Source organism: Quercus robur, chromosome 9 (genome assembly GCF_932294415.1).
Source record: "Quercus robur chromosome 9, dhQueRobu3.1, whole genome shotgun sequence".
Taxonomy (NCBI): Eukaryota; Viridiplantae; Streptophyta; class Magnoliopsida; order Fagales; family Fagaceae; genus Quercus; species Quercus robur.
Window position 1 is genome coordinate 46,371,219 of NC_065542.1, and position 12,485 is coordinate 46,383,703.

The 12,485-nt window shown below is 36.3% G+C and overlaps 1 protein-coding gene across 1 annotated transcript; it reads left to right on the plus strand.

Annotated features, from left to right (window-relative positions):
• Positions 1-11,138: 11,138 nt before the first annotated feature.
• LOC126701109 (aspartic proteinase CDR1-like) lies at positions 11,139-12,485 on the plus strand. The gene has a single exon (XM_050399244.1). The coding sequence runs from the start codon at positions 11,139-11,141 to the stop codon at positions 12,483-12,485; it is 1,347 nt and encodes a 448-aa protein (XP_050255201.1).

The following is a 12,485-nucleotide window of genomic DNA, read 5'->3' on the forward strand; positions in this document are numbered from 1 at the left end:
CAGTACAAGGAGGCTCTTTGAACTCTAAATAGTGAGCTGAAGGAATTAAAAGAAAAGTTGGGGGAGGCAGGTCGTCAGAAAGAGATGCTGCAGGAAGAGCTATCGACCTTACACAGGGAGATGGAGAAGGCTAGGGCTGATGTTGTTACGAAATTCAAGGCGTCTTAATCATTCGTCTACTCTTGCGCTGAGTAATATGGTACTGGGTTTGAAGACTACCTTAAATAGGTCGCGTTCTTCTTCCCAGACTTGGATCTATCCGGGATTACCATGGATGCCCCCATCCCGTTGACCCCTACTGGTGACGCCGTCGTTGATGAGAGTGACGACTCCACTGAACCATATCGCCCACCCAAGGATGATGGCGTTGTCCTTACTCAACTTGCCGCGGATCCTCCCGTCACCACTTCCAACCCTTCCATTGAGCTTTTAGACATGGAGAACCCTTCTGCTCAAGATAAAGACAATAAGACCCCAAATGATGCTTCTGTTGTTCATCCATAGCCTTTATTCTTTGCAACTTTTATATTTCGTTTAATTTTCAAACATTGTTTAAATGCCCTAGCCTTTTTGGGCTTTGTTTGTAAAGACTTTATTTTATATTCGGTATCTTATGCTCGTTGCTTTTAATATCGTCTAGCTTTTTACTAGTTGGCATTTGTATGCTTGTATGCTATTTTCTCAAGTTGAATACGAACCCATCTTCTTTATACGATAGGCTTATTTGTCTATGACGTCTACTGTGTAGACTTGCCTTCGTTCCTTGGCTTTTTATTGAGCCCGTCAGCTTAGTTAGGTCCGTCTACTTTCGTGCATAATTACGGACCCGTCTACTTAGTTATAGGTCCGTCCACTGTCTTGTAGACTATATTTTGTTCTATTGGAAAGAACTTGCCCATTTTAAGGACTGATAAATCCGTCTACTTTATAACCTCGTCAACTTTCATGGACGTCTGACTTATGGGCTTGGGAAACTCATCCACTGTTAAGTAATGATATTTTCCTGAGGCCGTCAGCTTTAATGACCATTTTTAAGTAATGACAATTTTATAAAGCCATCAGCTTTAATGATTTTATCCATTTTATTAAGTAATGGATTTCATTCATCGAACCCATCCCCTTTATGGATTTTAATAAACTCATCCACTTTATGGACTTGATAATATTTCATCCTTCTGGGATGAAGTCGTCCACTTTATGGACTTTAATAAACTCGTCCACTTTTTGGACAATAGGCTTGTCCATTTTATGGACTTGATAACATTTCATCCTTTTGGCATGAAGTCGTCCACTTTATGGACTTCAATAAACTCGCCCACTTTTTTGGACAATAAGCTCGTCCACTTTATGGACTTGATAATATTTCATCCTTCTAGGATGAAGTCGTCCACTTTATGGACTTTAATAAACTCGTCCACTTTTTTGGACAATAGGCTCATCCACTTTATGGACTTGATAACATTTCATCCTTCTGGGATGAAGTCGTCCACTTTATGGACTTCAATAAACTCATCCACTTTTTTGGACAATAAGCTCGTCCACTTTATGGACTTGATAATATTTCATTATTTTGGGATGAAGTCGTTCACTTTATGGACTTTATTAAACTCGTCCACTTTGTGGACTATTTTCCGTAGATAAACAATTTAGCTATATTTAAATAAACTCCTCTTATTATAATAAACCATGTAGAAAAAATAGTTCTTATCGTAGCAAAATCTAAAACAGAAAAACTGAGGTGTGTAGCTAATTTTAACTAATGTATGCTAAAAATAAAGGGGTGCTTCTCTTCTTGCCATCCTCTTTACTGGTAGTACTTCCATAGGTGCTCGGTGTTCCATGGGTGGTGTAGCTTCCGTCTGTCCATCATCTCCAGGTGGTAGGTGCCTTTCCTCTGCCATGATGTGATTCGGTAGGGTCCTTCCCAATTGGGGCCGATCTTTCCTTGGGTAGGGTCTCTAGCAGCGCCCATGACCTTTCTTAAATCGAGATTTCCAACTTGAAAGTCTCTGTGTTGAACCCGGGAGTTGTAGTGCTTAGCCATGCGGTCTTGGTACCGTGCGAGCCTTTGTTCTACTATCGCCTTGACTTCGTCAATTCGATCAAGTTGTAAACGCATAGCTTCGTCATTTTTTGTTTCATCATGGTTGTCCACCCTATACCTTGTAAGCCCGACTTCAGCTGGAATGATTGCTTCGCTTTCGTATGTTAGCCAAAATGGTGTTTCTCTTGTGGGCGTCCTCACCATTGTCCTATACGCCCATAGTATGCTTGGCAACTCTTCAGGCCATATGCCCTTTTCCCCCTCGAGCCGAGTCTTGAAAATTTTGAGCAAGGATCGGTTCGTGACTTCAACCTGTCCATTTGCTTGAGGGTGGGCTGGGGAGGAGTAGTGATTTCTGATTCCTAACTGCCAGCAAAAATCTCGGAGAGAGTCGTTGTCGAATTTTTTCCCATTGTCCTAGACTAAGACTCTAGGGATCCCAAACCTGCATATGATGGATTTCCAAATGAAGCTTCTTACGTTTTTCTCCGTGATGGTGGCCAAGGCTTCAGCTTCCACCCATTTCGTGAAGTAGTCTATGCCCACTATTAGGAACTTCAGCTGTCGCACCACTATTGGGAACATCCCCATGATGTCTAAACCCCACTAAACGAATAGCCATGGGGCTGTCATAGGGGTCAACTCTTCGGACGGCTGTCTTATGAGATTACTGAATATTTGGCATTTGTCGTAGGCCTTAACGTAGGTCTGAGCATCTTTTTGCATGGTGGGCCAGTAGTACCCCGCTCGAATCAGCTTGTGTGCCAACGATCGTGACCCTGAGTGATTTCCAAAAATCCCTTTGTGGACTTCTCTCATGACGTAGTCCACTTCCTCGAGACTCAAACACCTTAGGTATGGGTGGGAGAAGCTTCTCTTGTATAGGACGTCCTTCATCAAGATGAACCGCGTAGCTTAGACCTTTAGCTTTCGTGCGTCCTCCCTTCCGTCTGGTAAGACGCCATCTCTCAAGTAAAAGACCAACGGCGTGGTCCAACTGCTTTCGGAATCTATCTCTTGCACATCGATGGTATCTATTAGTGGAGAAAGTTGAACAAAAGAGAGTACGTTATCAAGGGTAGTCATATGTTTGGTTGAAGCTGCTTTGGCAAGGCGGTCGGCTTGCTCATTTTCTTCTCTAGGGATTTGGATAATTTTGGCCTTCAGCTCGTCTACCCTTCTCCTTACTTGGTCCTGATATCTCTTCATTCTTTCGCCTCTACACTCATAGTCCCTGTTTACTTGGTTAGTGATGACTTGAGAGTCGTAGTAGAGAACCACTCTTACGGCTCCTACTGCTTTGGCAAGATCAAGCCCTGCTATTAAAGCTTCATATTTCGCTTCATTGTTGGTGTAGGGAAGTCAAGGCGAACCATACATTCGATCAAGTCTCCTTCGGGAGAGAGAAGAACGACACCTACACCCCCAGCCTGCCTGTTGGACGACCCGTCTATATGTATACTCTACTGCGGATATTCATCTGCCCCCTTATCTTCCCTGTTGGTGAACTCTGCTATGAAGTCAGCAACGACTTGCTCTTTAATGGCACTGTGTGGGTGGTATTGAATGTCGAACTCACTCAGCTCTATCACCTATAGCGCCAACTGACCAGCAGCTTCGGGGTTGCTCATTGCCTGTCGTAAGGGTTTGTCAGTTAGGACGATTACTATGTGGGCTTGGAAGTATGGCTTGAGTTTGTGGGCCGCTGTAACTAAGGCGAAGGCGAGCTTTTCCATGGGTGGGTTCCTTTCCTCAGCACCACAAAATGCCTAGCTGGCGTAGTACATGGGCTTTTGAACCTTGTTTTCTTCTCTTACCAAGGCCACGCTGACGGCCGTCGGGGAGACAGCTAGATACAAGAAGAGCTCTTCCCCTGGTTGTGAAGGACTTAATAACAGTGGGGAAGAAAGGTAGGCTTTTAGCTCCTTGAATGCTTGCTGACACTCGGCTGTCCACTCAAAAGATTTCTTCAGCGTTCGAAAGAAGGGTAAGCACTTATCTGTCGCTCTTGATACGAATTTGTTCAGGGCGGCTACTTTACTGTTTAGACTTTGCACTTCTTTCACGTTCTTCGGGGGGGCCATCTCTACTAATGCTTTGATCTTGTCTGGGTTGGCCTCGATACCTCTTTGGGACACCATAAAGCCCAAGAACTTTCCTGTTGTCACTCCGAATGCACACTTACTCGGATTAAGCTTCATGTTGTAGGAGCGAAGGGTGCTGAATGTTTCCTCGAGATCCTTCAAATGGTCTTCTTCCCTTTGGCTTTTTACCAACATGTCATCGACATAGACCTGAACGTTGTTGATAGTTGCCATCGAACGAGTAAGTACCATGTAGCTCTTTATCCGGGAAGCGATAGGCTAAAGTGCACTTGTTCCCACAGATGGTGCCAACTAATGATGCCGAAAAATCAACAGTAAGCTACAAGGTCCTCACATGATCGAAGTAACACCTGCACAGCACAAAAAGAGAAGACCTCACAAAGATGCACCGGTGTGGTGCCGGCCAAATACCCTCCGAAGGTCAAGCTAGAATTTCTCACAACTCTAGAGTGCCAGAGCGGGTAAAATTATGCATACCTTAATTAATGAGGGTTTTGAGGCTTTTATAGTAGTAGAGGGTTGACATTTTTTCCTTGCTGTAAAAGTCTTTTCCTTATAGGAATCCTTACAAAGCATATATTGCGGAATCCTTTCCTTGTAAGAGTCCTTTTGACCAGCACTAAATGTGAAGCGCAACGTATTTCCTTATATATGCAAACATGGAGATGAAGCTAAGCTTTGTCAAGATCGTCAACTCTACTTGATCCCTTCAACTTTCTTGTCGTCAGCCACCCATGCCCTTTTCCTAAGGTCGCCCTGTCAGCTTTGAGGCGCGCTACATGATCTCCTTAACGCCATTGTCTCCAATAGATCCCGATGGGTTTAATTGGGATTCTACTTTATACCCTTTCAAGGGTGAATACTATTACTACAATTTTTTCCCTTATCAGATATAATATAAAACTAACCTCATCACACACGCTTTATGAGTGTGACGAAACTTTTTTTTTTAGGGGGGTTTGGTATGTCATAATTTCCATTCATCTCAATTTAAGGTTTACATGTCTATCTACTAATATTTACCCTTTTGTAGACTACTAATATAACCAAAAGTGTCAGAGGCTAGCTTTAAAAAATGAACGCCAAATTAGCATTGAAATCAGTGTATGGATTTGTTCATTTTTTGGAGCTAGCATTTGACAGTCTTGGTTGTATTAGCAATCCACAAATGGGTAAATATTAGGAGACAAGCATGTAAACCTCAAATTGAGATGAATGAAAATTATGACACACTAACACCCCGCCCCCCCTAAAAAAAAAAGAAGAGTCTCATCGCATGCGTGAAGCGCGTGTGATTTGGTCCGCATTTGTCCAATTCGATATATCGATCCATTCTGTCCACTTCAGTCCATTTAGTCTAATTCAGTCCATTTTAGTTCACTTCAGTACATTTGGTCCAATTTGGTATTAGTAAATTAATCAAATAATAAGCTAAGTGAATTAATTAGATTCAATTACATGTAATAAGCGTGGTAGTACAAACAAATCACTAACTAAGTTAAATGCAACGGAAAATAAATTTGACACAGGTAATTTGTTTACGAATAAGGAAAACCACCAAGGCAAAACTTCACTGGGTGAATTTAAGGTCACCACTCCCGAGAATCCACTATTATTAAAACAAGTGGTTACAAGTAAAAGGAATCCCAGTACCTATAACAATCTACAGTTGAACTCTTACCCCAATGCCTAATTAGACTTGTATTGTAGCGGTAATCTTTCCTTTCAATGCACGGCTCTTAGTACGTGACTAACCAATGATACACGGATCCCAGTACGTGACTAGCACACCAAATTTAGAAAGATGTTGGCTGCAAAGTTCTTCAATTCATCCAAAAATGAAGATCAAGAAGCTCCTTGGTTACAAAACCCTTGGCACAAAGACGTAGCATTTTCTACAAAGAATATGATGAACTAGGGCAAATTGTCTCCGGTCACAATATGCATGTATAATCACTTTTCATTAAGTTGCATCCCTTATGACGGCCCTTAAAATAATCCTTATATATGTCTAGAGTTAAGAGAAAAGAAACCCTACACAAATACTCATGGATATGCATGAAATCTCGATAGAAAAGATTTTGTTAAGACATCTGTCGAGCTTTAATAAATAGCACTTCTTCACTTGTTTCTTGGTCAGACTTACATGACTTTAATACTAAACTTAAACACTCATTTCTTGAAGTACTAAACCTATCCTAGATCTACCAAAATACAAGTAAAGTGTGTTTTGTCAAAGGATTAGCCAATTTACATCACATATGTTTCTAACAATTCCCACATATGTCCTAACATTAAACAAAAATCAAATCTGAAATATTTTTCCAAAAACTCATTGTTTTCTTAAACAAAAATCAGATCTAAATTATTTTTCAAAACTCATTTTTTTCTTTAACAAAAATCATATTTGAAATATTTTTCCAAAAATTTATTGTTTTCTTTAAACAAAAATCAATTTTGGAATATTTTTCCAAAAACTTATTGTTTTCTTAAACAAAAATCAGATCTGAAATAGTTTTTCTAAACCCCATTGTTTTCTTTAAACAAAAATCAGATCTATTTTTTTTTTTCAAAACCTCTTTTATTTTCTAAGACACAAAAATCAAATCTGAATTTTATGTTAAAAGTTCATTCTTTTCACTTTGAAAATCAGATATGCAATTTCTTTTAAAAACCCATATGTTTCTTAATTAAATAATCAGATATGGATTTTCCTTTTGGAGATTCATTCTATTATTTAATTAAGAAATTAGATTTGGGAATTTTTCAAAAAATCCATTCCCTGTTATTTAAAAAATTGGATCTGAATTTTTTGTCAAAAATTACATTTTGCTTGATTTGAAACTTCTCATAAAAAATATTTCTTTTCATAAATAAAAATTTAGATGTGATTTCCCCTTTTATAAATGCAATAAATCTAGTATTCTGCACATTTTAGATCTAGGAATATTGACACAATAATTGGCACATAATTTATTATGGGTATTTAAAAGGTCATTTGAAGTCTAAAAGATCAAAGGTGGTGGGTACGTGACACCTTCCCATCCTGTAACCTAGCCCCCGAACCTTAGAATTTTAAATTTGTAGATTTAGTGTCTTATTTTTATTTTGGGTAGAATGTAACTAGGAAACAAGGCTTTGTATTTTTTTTTTTTTTTTAGATTGTACATAGGAATCAAAGCAATGTAAAGTTCTTTCTACCAAGATGTAATTATTTCCAATCAATAAGAACCATACTATTCAAGATCTGTTATAATTTGTATAGTTTTTTGATTTTATTTATAAAATAAGTGGTGACTCCATATGATCCTGAAATGGGAAAGTGTCGATGCCTACACCCTTTTGAAAGAGTACCCATTAGGTTCTCTGCTTTAGTTCATTTGGTCCAATTCAGTGTACTTACTTAAGAATGGGAAAAAGACAAGTTTTGATTGAGAGTACTATCAATTATTTGAGTAATATCAATTGTGATTATACAATAAGTTTTGGTTATTATAATAATCTCCTTAAGAAAATGAGAATTTGAATAATAACTTTTAAACTTAAAAATTTTTGTTGTACTAAAAATAATTAGCAAAATATAATGCATAATAACAAATGATAGTGAACAAAAAACTAACCTATCTCTAATTTATTTGTCAAGTCGTCCAAGGAAGGATCATCCACCCAGAATATCGTACGTCTAGGGTCATAACGAAGGTTTAGTTTCTAAGTGCCTTCGAAGAGGTCGTCCAAGACCAGAGTGGTCGTCCAAGACCAAAAGGGTTGTCTAAGACCAGAAGGGTCGTCCAAGACCAGAAGGGTAGTCTAAGACCAAAAGGGTTGTCTAGCTCACGAAGTGAACTGGATGACCACCCAACACTTATAGATTTTCAAAGTGAATTTCTATCCAAAGCTTATAATGCGGACCACATTCTACTATTCGGAAGGGGGTGAATTCTTTATTCTTTGCTCTAACTTCCCACTAAGTTCTAAACTTCTCATAGCAGTTGTAGAAGTTAAGTCTGAACCTTCTAACTTTCACCCACGTTGGGGAAGTTACCAAACAAGTAACCACTCTAAAACTCACTATAAAAGGACTCAGCCATATCAATTCAAGGTAAGTTTTCACCACTTCTAAAGTTGGAATTCCTGAGTTCAAGAGAGAAAACTAACTTAAGTATCAGAGGGTTCTTGGCCGGTTCACCCTGGTCTCCTTTGATCTTGTGCTTCTTTCTTTTCAGGCCTTCCAAGCAACCACAAGCCCATTGAAGCCCGGAGCATTCAGCCTACTGATTTTCTATGCATCATCAACAATAGTTAGAAGAATATCGATCATTTCAAAGAAGAGTAATAATATCAATAAAAAAAACATAAAATTATAAAATTATATATTTGTAAAAATAAAGTGATCATGGAAATAACTTTTTGAAATTGTTTAATTTTCAGGAAGAACAAATTATGTATAATAAAATTTAGAGAATAAATTATACTTATTTAGTATAAGTTTGTTATGAGTTTTTGATTATCATGATATTCTCCTTTAAGGTAATGAAGAATTTGAATAATTTATTTGAAACTTAAAATTTTAGTTGTAGAAAAAAAATAGCGAACTAAAACATAATTTCAAATAATATGGACCACCTTATACAAGAATAATATCAATCAAACACCCAAAATAATAGAATGATATGTTGGTAGAGATAGAAGATGAAAAATAATTTTAGAAATTGTTTAATTTTTAGGGAGAGAAAAATTATTTTCAACAAATTTTAGATAAAAAATTATACATTATAGTATAATTTCTAAATAATTATCTCTTCCCACGCAGCATGAGTCTACGACTAATCTATATATTACTAAAAGCTGAAGCGTAGCGTTTAATGCTACTGCTCTCACATTGCGCCACATCAACTGCCACGTAATTCTTTTTTTTTTCTTTTCTTTTTTAAAATATAATTTGTCCTACAATTTCAAAATGGTTTTTATAATTTTCAGCCCTATAAATGCAGTCCACTACTTATTTATTTACTTTCACTATCACCCTATGATAAATCCAGCCTACTACTTATTTATTTACTTCCATTATCACCCTATAATAAATCTATATAATCAATCCAGTCTACCTCTTATTTATTTAGTTCCACTATCAAGCCCAACCCAAAACCTTTTCAGTTTAGTTTTAGGGTTTTGTGTGAGCCTTTTCAGCTTAAAGAAAAAAAAAAAAAAAAAAAAAAAAAAAAAAAAAAAAAAAAAAAAAAAAAAAAAAAAAAAAAAAACTTTGAAGCCTTTCAAGTTTTAGGTTTGGTTTTTTTTTTTTTTTTTTTTTTTTTTTTTTTTTTTTTTCTTTTTCTTATAATTGTTTTTAACATTTATTTATTTTTAAATATTTACACTTTTCCAACCTTTTTCTCTCCTTTACCATTTCATCTCCCCACTACTTCTTCAATCTTTCTCCCTCCCTTACCTTTTCATCTCTCCACTACCCTCTACATTAATATCATTCTTCCTCTTTCCCTTCATCTTCTTTTATTTTTGTCTCTTCTTATTCACATCCTCTTACTATAAATTTGTCACTATTTCTTCTATTCTATGCATAGTTTTCCCTCACAGAAAAAAAGGTTCCCTCTCTCTCTCTCTCTCTCTCTAAATTTTTTGGTGGATTTTATTTATTTATTTTTCTTGCATCTCTACTTTAGGTTGATAATTTTTTATATTCTTTAAAACTCTATTTTGGGTTAATGCGATTTAGTTTTAATTTTTAAATTGTGATTTAGTTTTGTTTTTTAAATTGTTGTTGTTTTTATTTTTATTTTTTATTTTCTTTGATTGTTAAATGTTATCCTATTGCGTTATAAAGAATTAAATATAGCATATAAAAATATAATATTACTCTATTACATAACATGATTTAGATAATTTGGTATGTATTCTGTTACATATCATGATTTTTTATAGTTCTCAATTTAGATGTTAAACTATGAGACTTTACTAATTTTTGTTTATTTTCTAATCCTTTGTGGTGGACAAAGTACTCTTAATAGTTGTATTAGAAGTACTTTATAATGCCATTTATTTAAAGAAAAGCAAGGGTTAGACAAACGAAAATAATTGGATAGGTGACAAATTTTAACTTTTGCAATTTTATTTTTATTATTATTATTTTATAACAATGCATGTATAAAAATTTAATTCTTAGATTTTGCTAATAATTTTTTATTTGATAATATGTTTTAGGCGGCCGAAATTATAATTTCTACAAAGAAAATAATCTTAATAGATTATCAAACACAAAATTTTACAATTTAGATTGTTCCTATATTACATTTATGATTTTTCCTATAATAAATAAACATATAATTACGAAATACATTACTCATTATTAGATTAGTTTAAATTGTAAAAAAAAATTTAATAAAACCACCATAAAAATAATTATCACGCACAACGCGCAGGTTCGCGGCTAGTGTATTATAAAAGTTGAATCTCACAACTAGTGGTGTACACAACAATAACAAGTTGCACAGTCTTCTATCTATTTAGAGTTAATTGGACAAATGGTGGCACATGACAAGTAGTAATTTGTCAATAACGCATTACATTTGACATGTAGCAATACTTTTAGTTATAAAATCTACTCATTTATTTGAATCAATCCTAAATTTAACGTATTTACTCCTAAAAAAACCTCTCATTTTACCACTTCTTAACTTTTAAACTCAATAAAAGGCCTTCAATTATAATGTCCATATATTTCATTCCTATAATTCGATATTGCCATGATGCACAACATTATTTAGCAAATTGTACAAAAATAAAATAGTTTACTAAAAAATTAATGGCAAAGAGAGGTTGTGGGAAAATAGTTTTCTAAAAGTTATTTTCGGTGTGAAGAAAGTTAAGTAATCCTAAACGTTATGTGAGTACCTCTCTCAATCTAGAATATTTGTGTCTATGTAAGAAAACATATTCATAATACTTAGTTGAAGCACAGCAATATCATTGTAGCCATGGCTGTTCTTTTCAAACTCTTTCTTCTTTCTTGCTTCGTTACTTCTGCTACTTCATCCTTAGCTACCACTAGTCCCACCAATGCAAAACCTAAGCGATTGGTCACCAAACTCATTCACCATAACTCAATTTACTCTCCATACTACAACCCTAAGGACACCATAGCAGGCCGAGCTAGACATGCCATAGACAGTTCAAAAGCTCGTTTTGACTACATATGGAAGAAGATTCAAGGGATTTCTCTAGACACAGATGATGTGCGCTCTGGCGTTATTGCTGAGAGTAGGCGTACAGGGTTTCTGGCAAATATATCCATTGGTTCACCTCCTGTTCCACAGCTCCTAGTTATGGACACAGGTAGTAGTCTATCGTGGACTCAATGTCGGCCTTGCACTCCCTGTTTTTTCCAAGCTCTTCCAATTTTTAATCCTCCCAAGTCTTCCACTTATCGTTTAGTACCTTGTGATTCTCCTAATTGCAATCGTCAAGTTCCCGGTATTATTTGTCGAGCTCCACGTTGCGGCTTTGAACTACGATACGGTGATGGCACCACTGTATCTGGGTTTGTGAGCACTGAAAAGATCACCTTTGAGACTTCTGATGAAGGAATAACATCGGTACCCAATTTAGTTTTTGGTTGTGGAACTAACGTGGTTAATAATCTGGGTACTTTGGGTGGCCAAACTAGTGGATTACTTGGTCTTGGCGCTGAGGTGATATCAATGGCGAATCAACTGGGTTCTAAATTCTCTTACTGCTTTGGATCTATATGGGATCCTCACTATATTCATAATCAATTGATTTTTGGAGAAGGAGCAAAAACAGAAGGCATTACTACCTTTCTTGATATTATTGGTAGCTTTTACTATGTAAGGTTAGAGAGTATCAGTGTGGGTGAGAAAATGCTAGATATTTCGCCCCAAGTGTTTGAATTGTATGAAGACGGCACACGTGGAGTCATTATTGATTCAGGGGCAACACTTACTTATCTACCAAAAGCTGCGTTTGATCCACTTAAAGATGAAGTACTAAGTTTGATGAATGGCATTGTAAAATTCATCGGAACGCAACATTCAAGTCCTTGCTTCAAGGGGCTTATTGATCGTGACCTTGTTGGGTTTCCAGTAGTTACCTTTAACTTTGCAAATGGGGTTGACTTGGCTTTAGATGTAAAGAGCTTTTTTTACATGGCAGGTCCAAACGCCTTTTGCATGGCTATGGCTCCGACTACTGAAGCCAACTTGACAATAATTGGAGTAATGGCTCAACAAAGTTATAATATTGCCTATAATCTTGCTCAGAGTTCAATTTCTATACAGCGGATTGACTGTGCACTCTTAGAGTGA

Excerpts from the sequence above, each read along its gene's own strand:
- LOC126701109 (XM_050399244.1), top strand. The coding sequence starts at position 11,139 with ATGGCTGTTCTTTTCAAACTCTTTCTTCTTTCTTGCTTCGTTACTTCT.